At 38.2% G+C, this 23,726-nt stretch overlaps 1 protein-coding gene across 1 annotated transcript in view; it reads left to right on the plus strand.

Annotated features, from left to right (window-relative positions):
- COL24A1 (collagen type XXIV alpha 1 chain) overlaps positions 1–23,726 on the plus strand; it is a 113,472-nt gene that overhangs the window by 10,596 nt on the left and 79,150 nt on the right. Inside the window, exons 3-12 of the mRNA XM_071565036.1 lie at positions 1,256–2,556; positions 6,507–6,560; positions 9,687–9,740; positions 12,353–12,406; positions 14,481–14,534; positions 16,328–16,372; positions 17,615–17,668; positions 18,843–18,887; positions 20,877–20,930; positions 21,623–21,667. Coding sequence (XP_071421137.1) covers positions 1,256–2,556; positions 6,507–6,560; positions 9,687–9,740; positions 12,353–12,406; positions 14,481–14,534; positions 16,328–16,372; positions 17,615–17,668; positions 18,843–18,887; positions 20,877–20,930; positions 21,623–21,667 — 1,760 coding nt within the window. The remainder of the gene's footprint in view (positions 1–1,255; positions 2,557–6,506; positions 6,561–9,686; positions 9,741–12,352; positions 12,407–14,480; positions 14,535–16,327; positions 16,373–17,614; positions 17,669–18,842; positions 18,888–20,876; positions 20,931–21,622; positions 21,668–23,726) is intronic.

Here is a 23,726-nt window from a genome sequence, read left to right on the forward strand (position 1 = left end):
TCAGTTGATCAGGAGTCTAGGTATTTGTGTTTCTACCCATCAGGTGAAGATATTTAGCTAGGTAAAAGATGGAGATGCTGAAAGGTCCACGCTAAGGAAAAGGTTAAAGTCCAAAGCTGATATTTTATGAGACACTAGAGAATCCTACTGTGAAAACACCACTGTAGGAAGATCTCCCCAGACTTCTATATGTCAAAGCCAAATTGTAAGATGTAAATCAGTAGGACAACTGTGTCCTTAATGTCTCCAGCTGTGGAGTGCACTCTTAATTCACTGTTCTGTCAGGGTAGCTGCAACCTTGTCTTCTTTAGAAGGACAAATGAGCCAGAAGATGGGACCACTGCCCCTCAGGTCCTGACAGTTCTTCTCTTTCCTTGCTCCTCACCACTTCCACTGTTGCAGAGTTCACCTCATCAGTACAAGTAAACAAATGTGGAGGAAAAGGAGGTGATGGTGGTGCACTCTGAAGCATCTCCCCCTTGAAAGATTTTGTTTTTTAGCCTAACTGGCACAGATACATACAGTCATCCCACCGGGAAAATGATTCCCTTTGAAGCCAACTCTGTAATGGCACAGGGCCTTGCTTGGCAGGCAGAGAGCTCCCTGGTGGAATTCTTCCCAGGTACCAGTTGAATAACCTCAGCAGCACATAGTTGCTCCTTGGCAAGGCTTACTTTTGTGTTTTGCTTTGAGCCAGTGACTGTCTTTGTGTGCTCTACCAGGATGTTACTGTGTTATGAATAGCTTGTCCCGTATAAGCAAAGCAGCTCTTCCCTCAAATGCTTTCATTCAAATTTTTCAGATAAAGAAAAAAAGCATGGTTTTATTGCAGAAGAAAAAGTAAATGAAACCAAACAAACCCAGTAATTCTCAGCTCAAAGAGTAGATAGGGTTAGCCAAATAAATAAGAAATTAACCAAAGTGTGTTCATTGATCACTATGAAAGTTTGAAGAGAGTAAATGGGGATTTTTCACTTTCAGAATTGAATTAACCTACATTGTGGGCCTTTCTGTGTGTTTGGTTTTTTTGATTGGGTTTTTTAAGATCAAAATTTTGTTCTTGCTTTAATATTTGTTTGATTTATGTGAAAAATCAGTGTGTCTTGCTGAAGGATATCTTTGGCTTGCTGTGTGCAGTGTATATGCTCTGGAAGGTATAGATTTGTTAAGATGTTGTGTGTACAGTTGTTTATATGGATCTGAATTTATGAGCTTGTAAATGAAACCAACAGTATGCCTTTATTTCTTTTTACAGCAATAGATGTTCTTCATCAACTAGGCCTTGTGAAAGATGCTCAAGAGCCCTCAGAGACAGCAGTGCCCTCAACATCGTCTCTGTTACCTCAGGGTGTTCGTCTAACTGTGTCAGGAGTTGTCCTCACTAGTGATGCACATATCGAGTCCCCCGTCGTTCAAGTCATACCATCAAATTTAGGGCATCAGTTCACCATATTGGTTGGGTTGTACTCTTACAGAGTCAATAATGCTTTCCTTTTCAGTATTAGGAACAAAAGTAGACTGCACTTCGGTGTCCAGCTGCTACCGAGAAAGGTAGCGGTGTACCCTGGAGGGAAGCAGCCTGTATACTTCAATTATAGTGTTCATAATGAACAATGGCATTCATTTGCCATTGGCATTGGAGACAAGACTGTCTCAATATTTGCCGAGTGTGGGAAAAAGTACTATAGCAGTGGAGTACTTTCTGAAGTGGAGACATTTGATTTGGATGGTGTCTTTACCCTGGGAAGGATGAACTCTCAGTCTGTCGGCTTTGAAGGAGTTATATGTCAGCTAGATATTATTCCCTCTGCAGAAGCCTCTGCAAACTATTGTAAATATGTGAAGCAGAAGTGTCGCCAGGCTGAAATGTTTCCTTCTCAGTTGGGAGCTCCACTCGTGTCAGATGGGCTGGATGTTTTTTCAAAGATGATCATTGATGATGAAAACCAGGAAGAAATATTGGCTTATAGATGGAAGGAAGCATCCAATATGCCTGTTACCAGTGTTGCTCAGATTCACTTTCTAAGAGACCACTTTGAGTCAAGAAATGCCTCTGGATTGGAGTTTGCAGAGACTGAACCTCCACTACTGGAAGCTTGGCCTGAAACAGAATTCCAGGAGAACGTCAATCTGCCTCTTCAGCAGCAGGAGATGAGCAAAAGGAGAAACATTGCCAAAACTCCTGCAGGATCGTCTCCAGATAGTTCAGCTAATGCCACAGAAGATGTAGGCAGACAAAGTGAGAATTCTCTCATCTCCTCTGTAAAACAGAGTAAAACTAAAAGCAAGGGAATGGAAAAAGCAAAGCAGTATTTTCATGAACCAAGCAAAAAGCAGCAAATCTTCAACACAACCCTGTACAGTTTGCGTGATGAGCTCCATCTGGATAATCAGCTCAGTGTGGGTCAGGAAGGTGCACTTGATGCTGATGAGACTTACCACACAGAAAACAGTTACAAAATTGGTATTAATAATTATGCTTATGGCTATGAAGATCTTGGCAAAATGTTTGAAATGGGAAGTGTCAGAGGTCCAAAGGGGGAAACCGGACCTCCTGTAAGTTATCTTTGTTACTCTTCTTACTATAAAGCAGCAACATACATTTAACAGAAGCTTTGAAAGAAACCTCTCAAAGCATGCCAAAGCTGTGCCTGCAACTTGTCCTGGCTGTACTGTACAATTGTTTGTCTGCCTTAAATATGTCTCTTTCTTGCATGTAATTTTGGTGTGTCATATACTTCTATTTACTGGAAGAATATAGGCATTCAAGACATTCCCATTGTGGTGAAGTGGTAGGCAACCCAGGCTTGTCTAAAATTTGGAATGCAGCCTGATGTTTGTAACTGCTAATTACAGAGACACTTAATAAAAGTACAGGTTAAAGTCATACAGTTCACAAATGTAGATGCTGATCCATGAAAAGAACAACCAGTCTGCTTGGAAGACTGTCACGGTTTTCTTAGTTGAGCAATGCTATCAAAATTTATAGTACTAGAAGAGATCAGCTGCAGAACTTAGTTTGGTAAACCATTCATAGCCCAAGGTTATGAGGTCAAGCAAACCTGCATGCAAAATGGTTTTTAGAACAGTCTTTTGAGATTTTACAGCATTTTTTCAGTTCATAGGGTAAGTGACTTTTCAGACAATTGCAAATGCATGGTAGTGTTTCTAATAGAAACTCATTCATCCTTTCTTACCGTGTGCACAAGGCTCATAAACTTTTTAATACATCAAAATGTGGGTAATGTATATGAAGCTACAGACCAGAAAGGACAGCAGTTCTGCTTAGCCTGGGAAATATGATAGATTGTGCTTCATTCTTATGTGAGTTTTGGTTAAAATTTTTAAACCATAGCATGGAGGAAATAATCTCAGTTGCCTTTTTTATGTTTGTTTGTTTTTATTTGTATAAGTGTTCATCTGTGTGGTTATTACTGGAATGCAATTTAATACATGTTAAGAAGCTCGTAATATACACTTGAATATGCTGATAAATTTATTGTGTTTATTCTTTCAGCATTGAAATATTATTTTCTTAAATTAGTCAGCAGCTAAGAACCTATTCAGAAGTTCAGTTTTTACACTAAACAGGATCCAGGCATGTAGAGGTGCTCTTGCTTAATCTTTTTGGAATGTGAAATTGGTCTTTTTTTCCTCTTTTTGTCCCTTACAGTAGTATTTATGGTGGCATATCACTAAACATGTAGCTTCTGTCAGCATGAGGTTCATTTCCAATTTTGGAGTTTAATGCTAATGGAAGCTTTTAATTTCATCACACAGCTTGTTCATTTTGATTTCAGACATGGCCAAGAAAGCTAAATCTGTTCTTTTTTTATGTGGCACAGAAATGGTGCTGATAATGCTGTTGGTTGGTTGCATTACAAAAAAACTCCAAATGCTCTGGTTTTTGGGGCTTTTCCTACATACAGACACAATGCATACAGTGGCAAAGATGACAGCTGATTTGGATAGTTCAAAGATCTTCTCTGCCTGTCCTACAGATGGGGGATGCAGAAGTTTATCTTTCTCAGGAGCGCAGGTCTGTAGCAGTGAATATGCTGTGTTTGTGCTGAGGTGTTTTACTGGATCAGGATGTAGATAACATGCCCAAGGTCTTGAGGGATCAGAGCTGGGAAGTTAATCTAGACTTTTGTGGACACTTGGTTGGCTGAAGGGGCCAGCAGTACCCACTGCAAGAGGCAAAGCTAAAACACTCTGTTACCAGACAGGATGACACCAAAGCTAGAAGAGGTCTTCACATGAAACTGAGAGCTGTGCTCTTTGGAGATTCTGTGATGTAGTACCTGCCACTGTTGTTGGCCTCAGACTTGACAAGATGATCTTGGTTTGCTTTCTCAGTCTAGTACTTGTGTAAAGACCAGAGATAATACAGCTTTCATATATGTGGATCTTACATTTTAATGCATAAGTACTCACAGAACCTTTTCAACAAGGAGCCTAAAAAAGCAACACTGAGGAACTTGAAAACTTCCCTTGCAGCAAAAAATCCTGATGAGGCATGAAACCCCCTTCTTTTTATTTCTTTCACTATGTTATTGTTGGTTTGAATCCGCTTTCAAGATCTGAATGCAGAATTAATGTTGGAATTGACAGGCAAGAACTAGCTTTTGTGGTTCTTAAACTGCTCAGCTTCATTTTAACTTTTAATCATCTACCAGAACTGATTCTTGCCCTGTGCAATTAGGCCTCTTGTATTCCATGATCCCACAGCTGTGGAATTCACCCACTGCTGCAATGCAGGACTCCAGAATTCAGGCTTTCATTTATGGGTAGCATAGAAAAAGGGGCACCTATTTCTTCAAAACTATTGAGACCCGGATTAAAATTCTTGCTATTGCAATTTCCCTAGAAAAATATAAAATGAGTTTGAAGTGGAACAGTGTGATCTCCTGAAACACTGCTTCCAGGGAAATGCTCTGTTCATCTGAAGAACCCCTCCTTTTTGTGTTGCAGAAGGTGTTTGCACTGTGTGAAGGTTACAAAAATAAATGTAAGCTGCTGTTTTTCATTGCACAATCCCAAAGCAGTTTGCAGTAACAGGATACATAGTGCCACACTGGTAAAAGAAGGGGTTAATGTGAGCTGAAGAGCTGGTCTATGTTGCTTGCTGGTAGGTAATTGCATCTTCAAGCCTACCTGCACAGGATATGCCCCTGCAAGAGCAATGAGCTGGGAATTAGTTTCCTCTATTGGAAAAGCTTTATGGATTTTGAAGACACCCAGCCAGGAGGAGAAATGTAGATGACCAGTGGTGGTGCTACCTCTGGCTGGTAAGGAGAAGCAGCCTGGAGATGTTCCCAAGAGGAATGGGAGGTGGCAAGCCCTGCATTATAAGCAGAGTTGAGTCCTGAGTGAGATGCTCTTATTGTAGCCAAGTGGTGTGTGAGAATGCTGTGAGGGCAGTTCAGTGATCCTGAGTGAACAGCAGCAAGGGGTAGCACTGGCTACCCTTTCACTTCAGCCTGTTTCACTTGTTTGACTCTAGCTAACATTTCACACTTTTGCTTATTTCACTCTTAGCTTATTTCACAGGTGAAAAAAATTTCTTGCTGAGACTCTGCCTGACACAGGTCATTTAATCATTTTCATGCATTTTAACTTTGCAGGTAACCCTTACGTTTCCTCTTCCAGGCTGAGAGAAATGTCTGTATCTGCTGCATCTGATGAAAACTAGATTCTTGCTGGTTTATTTTTAGTAGCAGAAAGATAATATTAGTCTTAAATATTCAAAAATGTAGAAAGCATTTGAAACAGGGATATAGAAAACCTTTGTATCACAAATTGCAAAAGAATAGACACTAATTGCAACTATTTTACTTAAAAATATGTTATCTTTTATAGTCCCAGGACAATTTTCTAATCAAACCACATCTCTTAACTTACAATTTGAGAGGAGATATTACAAATCATCCTACTGTAGCAGAGCAGAGTGGAAGGTTTCTGTGCCCTTTTGAGTGCATTTTTAAATCTGGACAGGAATGTCAGTTCAAGAGTTTTCAGTGTCTCTCCTAGATTTCTTGTGCTATTAAAGATGAGGTCTTTTAACTTGAGAAAGATACGAGGTTGCTAGTGAGCATGTCTGTCTTTTCTGTGAGGCAGTACCTTATTATTTAAGTTACTCCAACTTTTCTAGTGTGTTTGGCATGTCAGCGTGCTTCTTTAAAAGGCTTAAATTTTCTCTATTATTTCTTTAGAAATACATTGCTCTTGCTTGCTGTACCTGATCTTTTCTTCCTTTAATACCAATACACTTAGGTAATAGATTTTTAGCTCCAGTTTCTCTGGTGTAAGATACTTTCTAAGCAGAAATCTGATTTGGAGTCAAATTAAAAACAGACTTGTTTGTGGTTTGCAAATTGGTTTTCAAATTGAGAAAGTCTGCACTAGCAGAAAGTCATCAGTTAGAGGAACTGGTCTCATTCAGACTTGTGATACTGTCCTTCCATCAGATTTTAGGCTCAACTGCTGTGATTTTCTATCACCAGGGTCCTCCAGGTCCTCCAGGTTTACCTGGTCCTTCAGGAAAGAGAGGTCCTCGGGTGAGTATGTTTTTCTGCACCTCTAGGTGGATCACCAGTAATCAAACTGGAATTTGCATAATATTATTTTTCTCAACTTCATTCATATGCTTAGTGATTATGAAAGTGTATGATTGTTAATATTGGCAGATTAAAGCGAGCCATATCAAACCATTTCTTCTGTAGTGAGCCTCCAGCATAGTTAATTTTGTGTATGAGCGCACACACTGAGCATTGTTACATTTGTACCTAGATTTTGCTGCTCACAGTATTAACTTCTAGCTTTTTCCATGCCGTTCCCATCTGCTGCAATCTAAGGTCACATTCATTTGTTTTGGAATGAGAGGGAGTGAGCAGTGCAGGCCGTAGCCACAGAGGAGCAGGCGGTGGCGATAAAATTAACCACTGCAAGACAGAGCTGCAGGGGGAAAACTCCTTCCAAAAATGTGTCTAGTCTCTTGAGCTATGGCAGCTTGATCATAGTTTGATCGATATCAAGGCACTTTACCAATGCATTGAGCTACAGTAGCAATTGTTATTTATTTTGTGTGACTGGGTGCACCCCAACATGAGGGCCAGCAGCCTTGCCCTGTGCCAGGGAACAGAGCAGGAGCTGTGCCACAGTGAGCACAAACCTGCCCTAGCTGCCATGGCCAGGAGAGAGGCTGTGCCACTGCACAGACCAGTTGATGAGGCAGAAGAGGATAAATCTGTGTTTGCAAAACCGAGCACAAAAGAAAGATGCTTGAAGGAGTCCCTGAGATAATGGTTCATTTTAGGGGTTTCAGAGGAAGGGCAACTGGAAGGAAGAGGTGAAGATTTGTTGTGGTATATGCGGATGTGAATGACTGTGGCGAGAGCGCCCTCATCTATGCAAATCAAAAGTGAGGGGTAAGGGAGTAGTTTATATGCAGGGGCAGCAGATGTGTGGGAGGAGTTTTGATTCAGCCCTTGAGGAATATTTAAACAAACTGCTGCTCAATAGTATGTTGAAAGCCAGCAAAGCACAGGATGTTCTAAACTGGGCGTGACTGAGCAGGAAAGTGCACTGGTCAAAGAGGATGCAAACCAAGCTGATGCTTTAGAGCAGTCAGAGGCAAGGGAGTAGAAGAGACACATTTAAAGGTATAAAATGAAAAGCGTTCTTCAAATCCATTTCTTCATAACTTATCCTTTTTTCAAGTTATCCTTCTATGAGCTGACAATTCTTACAACTCAGCTTTTTATGTTGCATATGGACTCTGTCAAGGATATCTCTGGCATCAGAGGCAGGATCCCATGTACCTAAGTAGATTCTCACAACTGGGAAGTTGTCTTTACTTTAGAGGAGACTGTTCATGTATTTAAAGCCATGCCTCTTGGTGAGAGTGTTCTTGCTCAGAGCTCTTCCTCTTGTTGTTTGTTTGGGATTTTTTTCCGTGCAGGTCTTTTTTTATAGATATAGAGTACTAAAAAGCACAGTGCTCTACTGTATGAGATTTCTGGATTAATCATTGTGTAGGACATGCTTCCGATGTGAAGAGACAGCTTACAATAGAGTACCTGGAAAATATGAAAATGGCTGAGATGAATATTTACCAGTAGTTCTGAGTTTAAAATATATGGGCCAAGAAAGTCTGTAAAACAATTTGATCAAAAATAAAGGATTTTGAAATGTCAGTGCACTTTAGTTTGTACAACACTGATAAATTCAAGCAGGTACAGCCTGCCCTGTGACTTCTGTTGCCCTTCACATGAGCTGCCATTCGTTATCCTGAAATGCAACAAAGGGAAAGAACAAAGTGCAGAGGTGCATTGCCTGGGCCTTCACCAGGGTCTCTCAAGTGTGTGTCCAACCTGATCCTGACAGAGATTCACATTGTTTGGTCACTTTGGGAATATGTGATTAATGGTTAGTGATTTCCATTAAAATCTGATTTTGATCCCTGTCATTCTATGGTAAAGAAGTTCACATCTGACAGTGAAGTTTTCCTCAGCGTCTTGGCTTATTCTGTTTCTCTATGATGAAATTTCAGCAATTTCAGAATTAACAATGATGGGAAACTCCTCTATTGCCTCAGCAGTTCTTTATTGTGATACTATGGCCCAAGACAATAACATTACAAGCAGCAAAAGTAGGAGCCACTGCAGCACTGCAGCTATGTTGGCACTTTCTATTTGTTTCCTTTCTCCTAAATCCCTGAGGGTACCTCCAAAATTGCCAGTGTGCAAATTAATCTCTCAAACAGCACATGGTATTAGCATTTCTGTGGAGTTAGGTCAACACTGTCCTTATGGAGGGAGCACTAACAGATACAGCTTTCAGTGTTACTGCAAGGTGTAAGTGGTAAATTCAGCCTTGTGTGATGGAAAGCCAAACACTGGGTTTATCTGTTGTTAGACCACGGAATATACAAGCAAGTTGAGAAGTATTGTTATTATATTTGGTATTTGGATTAATTGGGTGGAATTTTGGCATTAGTGAATTCAACAGAAACTTTGTTGCCTACTTAGCAGCAAGTTCTCACCAGTTTGGTCCTTCACTGTTTAGAAGAGGAGTAGCTGCTGAAAGCCGTTGAAATAATTTCCCTGATGTGCAGTTTTTCAGGGAGTGAGGATTGCTGAATGTGTTGCAGGAACGGACATACTGAAAGTGGAGGGAGTCTTGATAGCTTATTCTGTTCCTGGAATGTTGTAAGCTGAATGCTTTTAGTAACAAGCCCGTTTTCTACATTAGCTGTGGGACAATCAGGAAGTCTGTGGTTTGTTTAAAGAAGGCGTCTCTTAAGTCACTGAGAACTCATCCACTTCCTTCTTTTTGTGGTGTATAGATGGGTACCTCAAAATGTGATTTTACTGATTTTATTCCATGCCTCCAGGTGTTGTAGCTGGAATGCAATATTGCAGTGCCAAATACCTGTTGAGAATTACCTGGGAAGATAATAGAAACTGAGATTATGAAAAGAAAAGGAAGTACTCAGCTTCATGTTAATTTTTTAGGAAGATGCGTATGTTTTATGTCTTTGAATCCTTTAAAAATCCTAACCAGTGCTTCTAAAAGTAGCAAACATGCAGTGAAATTGTCTGCAAACTTTTCACATGTTTTCAGTGGAGTGCTGAGTAATCCCCGTCTTTGTTGTTTTTAATTTGTCTGGGCTGTTTTTATAGGGTATTCCAGGACCACATGGTAACCCAGGTTTGCCAGGATTGCCAGGCCCCAAGGTGAGTTAGTTTATCCATGTTGCTATATAAATACATGAACTTTTTAATGACTTTTTGGAAGGCCCAGAGCCATTTCCTATAATGGAAGTAATTGGCTTTCTTTGGTTTACAGATGGAGAGTGCTACTATAAACATGTTTTAATTAAATGTAATCAATCAAATTGAGCTTCATATCAAAACAAAATTGCAGATTATTCAGTGGAAAGAAAAACACCTGAGTGTGCAGAATTATGACTTGGAAACTGTTATTCGTGCAAGTAGTCTGTACTTCCCAAAAGTGTTTGTGTAAACCTCTGATAAAATGAAGTTTAAATGAGAATAAACAATTATTGTAGTCTTTTGGTTTGCCTTAAAAAAATGAAAAAAAGATAGACTGTCATTCTCTATAAATTAGGATTTTATTGTCCCTGTCCAACCTTTTATATTGAAATATTCTGATATTTTGGACATTATTATGTGATTAATATGCTAGAATAATTTTCTGAAGGTTTATGGATGTGATATTTAAAATCAAAGAAAATACTGGACTGGAAGCTCAAATAACACCTTCAAACTTGAGTAACATAGGCTCTTTAAATAGATTTGACAGATTTGTGCAGTTGCAGAATGCCTTCAACTCATATTTAGTTTGAACCATTTGATAGATATGTTAGGAAAAAAGCAGCACCATGATTTGTTTAGTACAATTCCTAATTGCAGGAATCTGACCTGTCGTGACAGGTGTTAAAATCTGCTTGAGGACATATGAATTTTAATAAAACTTTCAGTGCTAAATGCTGTAAAACCAGTGACTCTATTTTTTGTGCGTGTTTTTGTTCTTGCGTAGTTCTATAGGAACAATTAAACTTAGACTTTCATAATTAATTTTTTACCGTATTTATGCTGACTGTATAATAGAATATATTGCTAGGAATTTTAATTAACTACTCCAAGGCTTTGTTTTATAATGTATTTTCCTCTTTCACTGGATGATAATTCCAATCGGTTCTTGAGCTCTCTCCATGAAGAAGAATTGTACATGGGTGTATGTGCCTACATATATTTTATTTATTTATAAAAATGTATATTCCTAGGTCCTTAGTGATCTCTTTCATTATTTGGACTCTAAATTATCTTTTTAAATTATGCAGGTATATTTTGAAACCGTTTTCTTTAAATAAAAATTAGCCAGGTACTCATGACGTTTTTGCTGTGAAGATCCAGTTGACCACACCAAGTATGTAAACTGAAACAAACTTTTGTTTGATTGAAACATCACAGATGAGTTGTTACAGTTTTCTGGCAGTAAATAAATGGAGCATTTTATTCTGTCTTTAAGATGCTTAAGGGTCCTTGATGCACTTGCATTTGAAACGTGAGCAACATTAAGTTATATCATGGTATCCAGCCCTGAGTGAGGTCCAGCAGTTCCATCCAATAGCTGATGTCCTCAGGATTTAATTTCTGATACACACAGTTGAGGGGTGTTTTTAAAGTAATTTAAAAATATCCCTGAGGTTTGAGTTTATTCCTGTGTCTCTGAAAAAAAAGATTAGTTAAGGAAATCTAGTTTGTGGATTCTGTCACTGTTTTAACTACACAGTAATGTTACATTTATTAAATAACAAAATGCTTTTATTTTATCCTCGTGTCTTGACTTGTGGCGAAGTGTTGTTAATCTTCAACTGAAAGCCATGCATAGCAGTGGCTGTTTCATTTTTAGATTAAAAACAATGAGGAAATAATTGTACTTACAGGGGAAAGGTGATAGGTAAGTTTTCAGAAGACCTGTGTTTTAACTAGCTGGGAGTTGATTACAGTTTTCTTAAAACTCTTAGCTTAATTTGACTTCACTGGAAAATGGAAACAGAACACGGATTGGAGTTGTTCAAGGAATAAAACTCTTTCTCTTCCAAAATTTCAATCAGCTAGAAAATACTTGGATAACTCCAGCTATGCTATAGAACTGTATTCTCTGTGGCCTGACGTACTGGCCTGTGTTGCCTGGCACTGTGTGTGGCAATGGACTCCGGCAGTGGGGAGGTGAAATGGGAGAGGCCGGTGTGGCAGTGCCCTTCCTGCTTACTGCCTGGTCTGGGAAGCGGGCGGCAATTCCCAGCCAAGAATGGTCATCTCTCTCAGCTGTTAGGCACAAATTTCTGATGGAGCCAGGGGCCTTTTCTGTGTTCACAACTCTGTCCTTTCCACACACTGTCCATGCTGAGTGGGAAGGCTGAGCCTGAGGAAACCTGGGCAAGGTTATAGTCCCTGCAGTAACACAGCCTGGTAATCCTGTGCAGTGTTTGAGGAACTGCTGGTGTCCTGAGGCACTGGAGATATGGACAGAGCAACTTGGTTGGGGTGTCTGCTGAAATCTTGCTTAGATTTGCCAATAAATCGGCTCTTCAAAAGTTTGGAAAATGTAAATCTCATTTCAGTGTGACCTTGCACTATTGTATTCTTTGTAGTTCTTTACTGAAACAGTTACAAGAAGAATATCTGTAATAACAAGCACATTGTATATGAACATTCCTCCTTCTCTTGCTGTAACAGTTGAGAGTACTTATTTTCGCATGTATTACTAAAAGCTCTCTTCCCTGATGACATTAATGAGCTTAATTTCTCTGCAACAGGGCCCTAAAGGGGACCCAGGATTCTCTCCAGGACGGGCAAAGCATGGAGAAAAGGTATTATTTTCTTAATTATAGAAAAATGTTTTGTCTGTCCCATTTTTTGTGAAGTCTTGTTTAATATTCAGACAAATTGTGACATCGCAATGCTTTGTATTTACTTTAACACTGGTGTATTTTAACAGTTATGTTAGACTGACCAGCCTAGACACAAATGATGTAATGAGCCAAAGGAAAATAAAAGAATGTATTAAAAGCTAAAACTTAAATTGTATATTTGATTTAATTTTTAAAAATAAAAGGAAAGTACTTTTAGAACAATGAAACTGGATTAGTTTCACACTGATGTAACAAATACCTTTTCTTTAGTACTTTGCACTAGTCCAGAGAGTTCTGTAAAACAGAATTTGGCGATGACAAGGGCACATTATTGCATGTTGTATTGTATTTAACCAGTTTTTTTAAGTGGACTCTTGGTGCTAAAATTTGTTCTTTCGCTTCAGAGTTTTTTCCTGCTAGTGCCTGCTAAGCTACTTCAGCCAAACAAGCAGTTGCTCTCTCTGCCCAAAATATTTGAGTATAAATATTGAAATATTCTATTCTTCATAGAAATTGTGGGCTTGAAAGCATGTGATTATTTCATTTTTAGACTGCAAATATATTGAATATCCATGAAACTTTAGAGTCAATGTGATAGTGCAAAAAATATAATTGGATATGTGCATTCTGATGTGTTAGCCTCTGTTATATCTTTTAGAATATCTTCTATTTATGCTAAGTTTCATTAACAGCATTTGCTAGTAGATGAAGTGTGGAACATTTTTGCTAAGTGGAAAATACTGTAAGAATTCAGGACCACTCTTTGTAATGAAGAAAGCATTAACAAATAACTACTGTTTAGTAGCTGCTGATGTGTACATAAAATAACTTAATTTTTAATACATACACACTTTCAGACCCTAACATTTACAAATATGTGTTGTAAATGTTAAAGGGCTGCTGAGAAGAAACTCAGAAATGTGTCTGTTGATGCCCTAATGAGAAATTGAAGGGCAGCTTTTGTGGAAATATCATTATTTTAATCTAACCAGCTTTTGCGTTTGGCAGTTCAATGATAGCGTTGTTTGCTGTACGTGTATGCCTGAAATTCAAGCTATATTTTTTGGCATGAACCCAAGCAGCCACAGAACAGCCTACACATGTATTTGTAAAACTACAGCTAAATACATGTGGAATGCATCTATAATAAAAAAAATACAGGATTGATATGCATTTTTATAGTCCTCGCTATTTTGTGTTCTGAATTTTTCCCCTAATTCAAACTTGCTTGCCCTAATTAATGGACTTAAATTTAATTGGATGCTAACTCACTTCCAGGGTCCATTCCTTGACTCACTGAGTTTGAATTTGGGCACTAATCCTGAAAGAGTGAATCTCTTTGCTGTCATTCCTGAGCAAGATAAAAAAGAGCTAGAACAACCTTCCCTCCATCCCTGTCTGCAGCAACAGTAAAAGTTTGCATCTTTCCCCCTCTCCCTGGCATTTGAGATGCTCTAATTCTTATTCCCGTATGCTGTCATGTGGTTGTGAAGTTAAAAGGACCCTATGAGAATTACTTTATTCCACACAGTCTGTCTGTATGCATCTTTCAAGACACCTTTTACACGGGTTAATTTGTGCAGTGTTTTATGCAGTGCATGCCATAATGGTGTCCTGGTTCTTGGCTGAGGATTGTTGGCATAACAGTAATGCAGGCAATGAACAGTAATAGTTAAATATATATGAATTTGAGAAAAGGGTTGCCTCAAGAATTGTGTAGCTTCTTCACTCCCATTTATGTTGGCTAAGAGTAAATGTTGTGAGGTTGTGAACTAAGTCTGTTCCAGCCATGATCTGGCCATGTTACAGGAGCAGGCATATAGCACCCGATGGTTGCAGTTGGGAGCTGTTGGCTTTTCTGTTTTCTTCCACTAAAAAATCCAGTAAAAATCTATGCCTAATCAAAAAAACATTAGCTGTTTCTTCATACTAAATATCCAATAATGAGGAGAAGATATGAAGTCCTACATGTTTATAAGCCTGTGTCATCTTCCAGTGAAACATATTGATTCTGGATGTTTTTGTTGTACAGGGTGACCCAGGCCCCCTCGGCTTTCCAGGCCCGCCTGGCATCAAAGGCCAAAAGGTAGGATTCTGTTTCCATTTTCATGTACCTTAGCCTGGCCCAAGGGGCCATCAGGTGGATGTCTGATGGTCAAGAGGTGATGAAATGACTTTAGGCTTGTTGTTGGTATTGTGTCTGCCTACTGTGCAAAACCTTCCTTTCACCCCTATATGAAAGCTCTCTTTGGAATGATACTAATTTTAGCATGGTTTAGCTTCATTGCCAACCAACATTAAGTGAGTGAGAATGAATTCAGGCCATATTAATTCTGAATAAGAATATGGGCTTACCACTCCAATGTATGAGCAGTTTTGCTGTAACAGAAGATGCTGTTGTGTAGAAACATGCCCACCAATAGGCAGTTCTTCATCTCACAGTTGCTCGCGTGCCTTCTTTTGAGACTTCACGTAGGTGTTCATCAGCTAAACTGACCCACTTTGAGACTAAATTGTGATAAACTTTTCTTTGAGTGTTTCTGTGTAGAGCAGCATTTGCTTCCCTTTTTTCCTACTACAAAAATAAGAAACTACTAGGAGTTGTCTTCTAGCAACACCTGCTTTAGTTGATTATTTAAGCATAGAGAGAGGATAAAATTCTGTAATGGGTAAAATTAATGAAATACAGAGATGGCTGGGACTGTAAAAACCTTGTAGCTTTCTGAGGCACATTTTGAAAGCTGAAGAGGAGTTACTGGCTTATTCCAAAATTGTCACCAAGCAAACTAATTTTGTCTTCTAATCTCATATAAGATAATAAAATTAATTTCATGTGCAAAATACTGCCATGGCTGTGCAGAAGCTCATCCAAAAATCTGGATTACTTGATCTGCTGAAACCAGTTGCAAAATTTCTTCTTATTACAGTGAGTCTCAAGTCTCTACTGAGTGATGAGTATCAACCTGCCGCAAGGCAGCCAGACATTTAACATCAGCCAAGGCACTCCTGCTGCTCAGTCAATGTCTTTGAGTCCAATTTTATGATAGATTTCTATCCAGAATAAGGATTGTTTTGGTATTTCTCTTCAAAACTGTAGCTTTTGGACTTGTGTATTCCCAGTATCTCTTGCAAAGGATGTGGAGGCCAGAAACTTGGCTTTTGCATAAATCATACGACTGTTAGAGCCTGGCTCTTAGGCCAGCTTGTCTGGGTATGTTTAGTACAGTGTAAAGACATTCAAGAAGTTGTTCCCCTTTCAAGTGTACTGATGCAGATGGCAGATCCCACCTCTATTTTTTTTTTCCTTTGAGAACTAAAATATACTTGAAATGGTCAATGCACAGGAAGTAAAATTTGACAGTTTCATAATTACGGCATCTCAGGGAAGATTTCTGGGATGAGGCTATTTTCCCTACCAATATAAATTCCATAGTGTAAGAGCTGAAATTTGTTCTATATTAATTTTAAAAAGAGGTGTCATGTGTCCTGGAAGGTCTGTCTTTCCTGAGTGTGTCCTAGAGTAGTCTGAGATGACCATCTACTTATACCCCTACTCCAAACTGCTTGTTCAGAAAAGGCATCCTGACTAGGATTTGGAATGGGGAAATGCACTTTACACAATCTAGTTTTTCAATTGCAGCAGTAACTGGTGTCAGCATCCCATGTACTCATTTGGTTGAGAGAACAAGTCTGGAACTGTCTGAAAGCATGCTGGTATCTTGAAATTGTCTAAACTGCCAAGAAGATTTCTTACTGCTTTTCTCTAACTCAACTTTCTTGTGGATATTTTTTTCTGGATAAAGGGAGATTAGAGTAGAAAAAAAGATCCATTTTCTTTGTGTAACTGTATTTATTACATATATCTTTCTCCACCTGCAGGGTCCTAAGGGTTATCCAGGACTGCGAGGGCTGCAGGGAGAGCAGGTGAGTGATGGCAGCACAATACAGGGTACTCTGGAGATAGAGGAATGTATGACCCATTGGAAATGTTCTCTATGAGTTATCAGTGTAAATTACTGACTGCTTAAGGAAATACTGGACTGTTCTTGACTGAGAGTTCAGATTGTTTAGAGATCAGTGTGGGGAAAAAAGTGGTCTAAATGAAATGGAAAAGACCAGCTTATTTTTCAGCTTCCACACGAGCTTGGCAGATGTTGGTGTAACATTCTTATAAGAGGCACATTTTGGATTCTCCCAAATGTCTACTGATTTAATGCGGTTTACATCTCCTAACATGTCAAAAATGCAGTAGTTATTTAGTGCCTTTTCTCACTTCCATGTCAGTTCAAGAAGCAATCTGAATCTAAGTTTCAAGGATACCCAATTGCCAATGTCTTTTGTTACCATTAATGAGGCTCCTAATGGCAGAGTAGGTGGAAGCACAAGTCTCCTTTTGGATGATCCTGAAAAGGAAATGGTGATGAGAACAGATGATAAACACCTGAAGGGAAATAGAAACTCAGGAGCCACATCCATGAGTTTCATGGGTTTTACACACATATCTTAACTGAATGAGTGGTGATTTTTATTATGGGCTCACAGGAATTTTTCTGTGGTAACTGTAATATAGCAGTGAGATAGAGAGAACCAGTGGAGAAAAAGAAGGTGATTAACATCAGGAGATAGAAGATGGAGGGAAGTTCTATGCATTCATAATTAATCTAGTGCTGCATTGACATGATTCTGGAAGAAACAAAACAAATAAAAATTGACCTTTTAAGGACACAAGGATTCTTCTTTAATAAAAAAATTTAATGTATTTGTTCATATACAGCTAAGACCTGTGCAGTTACTTCATTATAAGTACCTGTCTCCTATAGCCCCCCTCAATTATTTTTTTACAAATAGCATCTATGCTATTACTGTGAAAATAAGGGGTGCACTGTTGTATTTCACGAAGTCTTGGACTCTTTTCAAAGGATATGTAACTGAAATTGGTGAAGTTACATATTTATGATGAGTGAATTTTACAATGTTACTGTGTATCTTGCTTTGAAAAGTAATTTTTCCTCGAGCTTAAGCTGCACCATACAACTACATGTTAAGAGATAGAAATGATAAAACAAACTTCAAACTATGACATTAAATGTGTTTGTTGTTTCTTTCCTTTTTCTTTCTTCCTTTACCCACCCCCACTCCCCCCTGCCCCTCATTTTTTCCACTTAGGGAATTCCAGGAATGGTTGGCAGTACTGGAGCCATTGGTTACCCTGGCAGGCAGGTGCAGTAACTATTCTAATGTCTTTGCTGTTTCGATTTGGTTTGGTTTATTCTCATTTATTCTTTTTAGAAGTACCATATCTAACTCTTTTGAAATACTAATTGTAAAACTGTATTGGTTTGCATCTTGTTCTTTACCTTTGACACAAACTATTTTCTCTGGTAGTGCTCTTGAGGGAGTGTTGAGTCTCACGGTTTTTAAAGTTTGATGGGGTAGATGCATTAATGCTGTTCCTTTCTGGAATATATGAATGGCATTACCAAAATACTGAATGTGTAAACAGTGAATGTCCAAAATACCAAATATCTAAACACTTCACACTCCTCCATAAGCCTCATGTGGTTCTATAAGTTTTATCCTCTTTGTGTTTCAAGTCCAGAAGCAGTAGGAAACTGCCTGTTCCTCCCAGTTTTTCACCAGTGTGTTTACTGCACTGCTGAAATTATTCAAATTATTCAGCCCTTCAGGGAAACACAACATTAATTTTTTTATTCCCTGTTGAGATATTTTAGGAGAACCAACAAAGCCAGGGTTTTTCGAAACACAAGCACTTGCATGAATATTGATTTTAGTGTTTTTTTGATTAACATAAGAGGTAACAGATACCTCAGTGTAGTGATACAAATAAGACATAAAGTAGAAATACTCATTTGCTTAAAGAGTAAATTTGTTCAATTCTTCAGTGTTTTACTGGACTTAGGTTTTAATGGTTATATATTTAAAATTCCATTACAGTGTTTTATAGAGTTATGGGTGATATATCATTTTTGTGTAAGCTCACGTGAAGTGTTTTTGGAGCATTTGAACTACATTTGCTACTCTGACATTAGCTTGAAAATAATTGGAAATGTATCCAAATATAAAAGCTCATTAAAAAAAAATGGGAAATGATGTCATTGCAATGCCAGATCACTGGGTCTGGAAAAAATTTCCTCACAAAAAAAATAGTTTTAATGTAATGGAAGTTTCAGTCATTGTCTATATTTCAGCTGGGTATTAATGGGAGACCTTTCTGAAAATGGTTCCAGGGGACTAGTTGATGACACGGTCCTCACTCCTAGTAATTTCAAGAACGTATTGCCAGTTTACAGTTAACAAATGTTGTTGCAGTTCTTTGACAAAGATTGTATCTGGCTGTTTAAAATTAATTACAACTCATGTATTTTTGTAATAGGGCTTAGCTGGACCGGAAGGTAACCCAGGTCCTAAAGGTGTAAGAGTAAGTAAGCATTTTAAGCATTTTGGTATGCATGTCTATTTTTACACATACAGTACCTGAGAAAGGGAGTGAGGAATTTAATTCAGCTCTGCCAGTTGTATGCCCACTGAACCACTCTGCCTTTACAGAACGTACAAATGAGAAACCAGAGGGTATTTTTCAGGATACATGTAGGAGTTTATTTTTTTTCCCATGGTGAGCTGCATAGAGCAGCCTGCCATTGCTGCCCTACCTCTCACTTGCATGCAGGCAAGAGAAGAAAGCGATACTGGGTGTGTGAGAGCCGGGAGTGAAGAGGAGTGGATGTTTCCTGCCTGAAGCATTATTTCCATCATGGAAGTAGTCAAGAAGGGAGACAAATCTGGCATTTGCAATCTGTAACAACTACAGAAGCTGATAAAGGGAAACAGTCATGTCACATAAAAACCTCAAAAGTTATCTTGAGATTTTAGAATGTTCATTTGTAGGTATATATATCTCAGAGACTGAAGGCTCCTGATTCTCTGTGCGTTCAGGGTTTGCTTTTGATTGTTCTTGGAAGTAAAATAGGTTGGGGTTTTTTTCTATACATACTGGTGCATGTATAAATAGCTTTTCAGACTGACTCTCACCATCAATCAGTAGACACAGGTTTCCTGAAAACAGCATATTGGTGGTTGCATCTATCATTTGAGGGAGGTTTTTCCCTGTTGTTTTCAGGCCCTCAGCTCATATAGTTTGCTGTGCAGTGTCCTCTATTGTCAAATATCTATTAAGATAACCTTTTTGTGTTGCAAGATTTGCATGTGTCCTGTTTCTTTAACGCCTTTACCTGCAGTAGATTCTTAAACATTTGTCTGTGTTTGGGGAATGTTTTTCTGTTAATGTCAGTTTTCATTACAGTGATGGGAAAAATTAGTTTGTCAGGATCAAGTGCCAACACATATTGCACCCTCAGGGATTGTTTCTTTTATGTTTCTTCAGTTTGTTTTTGCTCAGATTCTCAAGCATTTTGTCTTGTTCTCCCTTCAACCAACAAGACATTAAGTGATCCCAGTCACTTCCTGAGAAGTTACTGCTGCTCTGTTTACATAAAGCTAAAAATGGCCAATGCATGAGTAATTTTAGGGAAAAGCACCTGTCATGTCTTAAGGCTAAGTCCTGTATATGAATTCTAAAAGCAACTCCCAGTAAAAATGATGATGCAGCCCTTTAGAGACATAATGCCATGGAGCAACATGATATGAAGTATCTTTAGAGCTTTGTTTAAAACATTCCTGTGGTCAAACTGTGCTCTGCTTTTCAGCTTTTTAAAAAAAACTGTAGACCATAAAGTGCCTTTGTTTTCCTTGCTCTCATTAGGTCCAGATGACAGAAGGACACTACCTTTCATAATTTATAAAAAAAATGGGTCAACATAAAAAAAATGAAATTAGTACAATCGAAGGACTGAAGAGAGATATGAAAGCAAGAAATTCTTTTTTAGTAACTAATAATATTTTTATGCCCATCTTAGGTTGAATCTGGTAGTGCAGAACCCATCTCTCCATACAGCTGAGGAACAATAGCACAGAAATATGTTGTGACTGAACTTGAAGAAATGCACTCTTATATTAAGAAAAACTCTCGTCTTGAAACCGCTCTTACATATAGAGGCAATCTCACTGTTATTGATGATGAGAGCGCTTTTTCTGATGCATTTTATGAATAAGGTGAACTTATGAAAAAAAATTGCTAGTTTCATCTAGTGTGATAAATAAGGCATCCGATTCAACCTTGTTTTATTGAACCACTTTCCTAGTACTTTTTTATTAACTGATTTTCTACCCTCCTAACAGGAAATTGGTTTTGCTGTTGGTTGGAGAGTAAATCCTAGTAACATTTAAATGGTTAGAACTTCACTGGTAGTTTCAAATGAGCCTGAATTTCATCCCTCTATCGTGAACCCATAGCTGGCCAATGCTGAGGGACAAGCAGTGTTGGTGAAAAGCATTGTTTGTATGTTTTTAGGGTTTCATTGGACCTCCAGGTGTGGCAGGACAACCAGGACCTGAAGGAGAAAGGGTAGGTTTAATGGAACATGAATAAAATGTGGATGTTTGTGTGGTAGGGCAATATATATTAGAATGGGGGAAAATGTACAAGGTATAATGATTCATTTAAGTATTTTTTTGCTAAAAGCAAAACTAATACGAAGGAAATCAGATATATAGTTCATATGTAATTAATCAATGAAATGCACTGGTGCTGCAGTTAAATGGGGAGCAGCTGTAAATTATTATTTTACTTTACTATAAAGGTGCAAGGATTACAGTTATTTTTTTCTTACCAACAAGGCCCTCAATGAACATTTTTCACTGATGCAATTTCATTCAGCCAGTAATTAATACTTGTCAGATGATCTTTGCAGTAAAACCAGCCATGGAAGTCTCTGTCACTCTGTGCTTGAGTTTTTTCTTATTTCTCTTAAGCACAAAGGCTGTGTGGCTATGTACTCTGATGGAAGCAGGATACAGCCCTTTTTCATAGTTGTTCACATTAAAGACAAGCAAAGTTTGTGCTTCTGCCACAGGACAATGTATCCATGATTCTTTGTTCAATTTTTTTCCTTTTTTTGAATTTATTTTTAAAATTTTTATTTAATGGTGGTGCTTCTGACACTGTCTTTTTCCAATCAAATAATTAAATGCAAGTTTAATTATTTGAATTTAAGTATTAAAGAAAACTTACTTTTAATGGATTATTTTTTTTCTCAGGGCATCCCAGGCTTTTGTGGAAAAAGAGGTCCTAAAGGGAGACAGGTAAAGCTTCTAATACTTGTTACAATTCCTGCTGTCAATGTAAATCCACCTATAATTCAATCTTTAATCAGCTGAAAAAAGCTAGTTTCATTTTTTTTCAGAGATGACTTTCTATTATTTTTCATTAGTACTTTGTAGAAGTGCAAATTCTTTGCAGGTTATAACTACTAAACATTCTGAAGTGTGGAAGGGTTACCATTATGACGCTCATGACTTGTTACTGGTACCAGCTGTGAGAAAGGGTAAAAGGGAGCAGAAGCACATAAATATATGCTGTAAAATCAGTGTTAGCACAAGGTGCACCAATGATGCAAGCTTTGTAAATCTGATTTTGGAGTTGGTTTAGATAATGATCAGCGATTTCTAATGTCTGATATTTCTGGACTAGGCTAAATTAAAGCTGTCCTCCACTTAACATATATTTCTACAGCTGAGAATAAACGTAAATCTGCCAAGTATACATTATCAAGGTCTACGTGTTTCCTGTGGTGCATCTTCAGTTCCAAATGTTTTGTTTTCTGCTGCAACCATATTATTTTAGGTCTTTGAAGCTATCTAGGAGTTTCTAATTTTAACTTTCTTGTGGTTTGAGATAGGAAACCACACTAGTGTTCTTCAGTTGTGCAGTCAGTTGCACTCAGCAGTTCAGATTGCTTTCATCTAGCATGTTGGACAAGCTTGTTCAGCAGTAGTAGTGTGATTATCATCATCTGACCCTTGATGTATGCTAAGAAAGTTGTGGAGGACTCTGTTTAAATGTTTTGTTTTCTGTGCGATCTAACACCAGCCAAAAAAAGGACAAGCCTACAAGAGTTGTTTTGGTGTAAAGAAAGGCAAAGTACCATTAAGTTGATAGACTGCTTTCTGAAGCTGCTATCAAATTGTTGAGGCGTAAAATCAAAGGAGGGATCTGGTTTTTAATTTTTCTCCTAGAAGGACAGGGTTATTCTATGCTTGTTGACCATATCATTGTTTACTTGTAAGTTGAATCAAATGCCACTTTGTGCATCTGAGTGTTGGGCAAGAGGGCTCTGTGCCATCAACACCTTGCAGTAGCTGTCAGTGTCTCATGCGGGTGAGTCACATGCAGCATTTAAGGAGAACCTGGATGACAATCAAAGGTTTGTGCTGAGTGTGGACTAGCAAGAGGAGATGACAGCAGAGTACACTGAAAACATGTTTTGCATTATACTGTCATTCTCCATGGCAGGTTTCTCTGAGGCTTTTAATTGCCAGTATAGTTGTTTCAATCCGTAACACTTAGTTGATCCTGTGCATGCTGTGGGAAGCTGCTATTTTTCCATTTACCATCAGAGAGCACAGTGCCAGGTTAAGTTCTCATAAGGACTTTTATTTATATAAAACAATTGAGATACAATTCACATAGGTGACAGAGCACCAAAAGCACCTCTGCACATGTCTGTGGTTATCTTCATTCAGTACTGATTTCTTTGTAATGTTGTAATTTCCTCAATCCAAGGTTCCATTCCAAATCCTTTCTATGATGTATAAAGTACTTACTAAAGGCTACTAATGTAGGGACCAAACTAGGAGAGCCAAAACATGAGAAGCTGGTTTGAAGTACTTTTCTGGATTACATTCTTAGAGAATGTGTGTAATTTTAACCCCAAACAGTGATGGCTGTAATGACAAGGTCTTCTGGCACAGTACCCTAGAGTTGGCAACACTGATGCTTTGGGGGGGACCACTGTCACTAAAGGAAATCTGGTATGGGAATTCTGTAGTGCCTGAAGTCAGGCTCCTTACTTGTTGTTCTACAGTGCAACTTATTTTGTTGGACGAAACTTCTGTCAATAATAATACTTGAGAAAAACCCCTGTCTGATTGGCAGGGATCTTCATGAAAGAAAACAGATCCCAAATATAATTTCCTTTTTGGAAAGTAATTTTAAAGTGTAAAAAGAAATGGATTTATACAAGTGATTGTGCACTTATAATTCACAAAATGGTGTTACTCATCAGGTTTATTAAATAGCTGTTCATATTTTTAACATTTATGGCATATTTGAAATGGAACAAAATACTCAGTTTTCCAAATT

The sequence above is a fragment of the Pithys albifrons genome, chromosome 10, assembly GCF_047495875.1.
Source record: "Pithys albifrons albifrons isolate INPA30051 chromosome 10, PitAlb_v1, whole genome shotgun sequence".
NCBI classification, from domain to species: domain Eukaryota; kingdom Metazoa; phylum Chordata; class Aves; order Passeriformes; family Thamnophilidae; genus Pithys; species Pithys albifrons.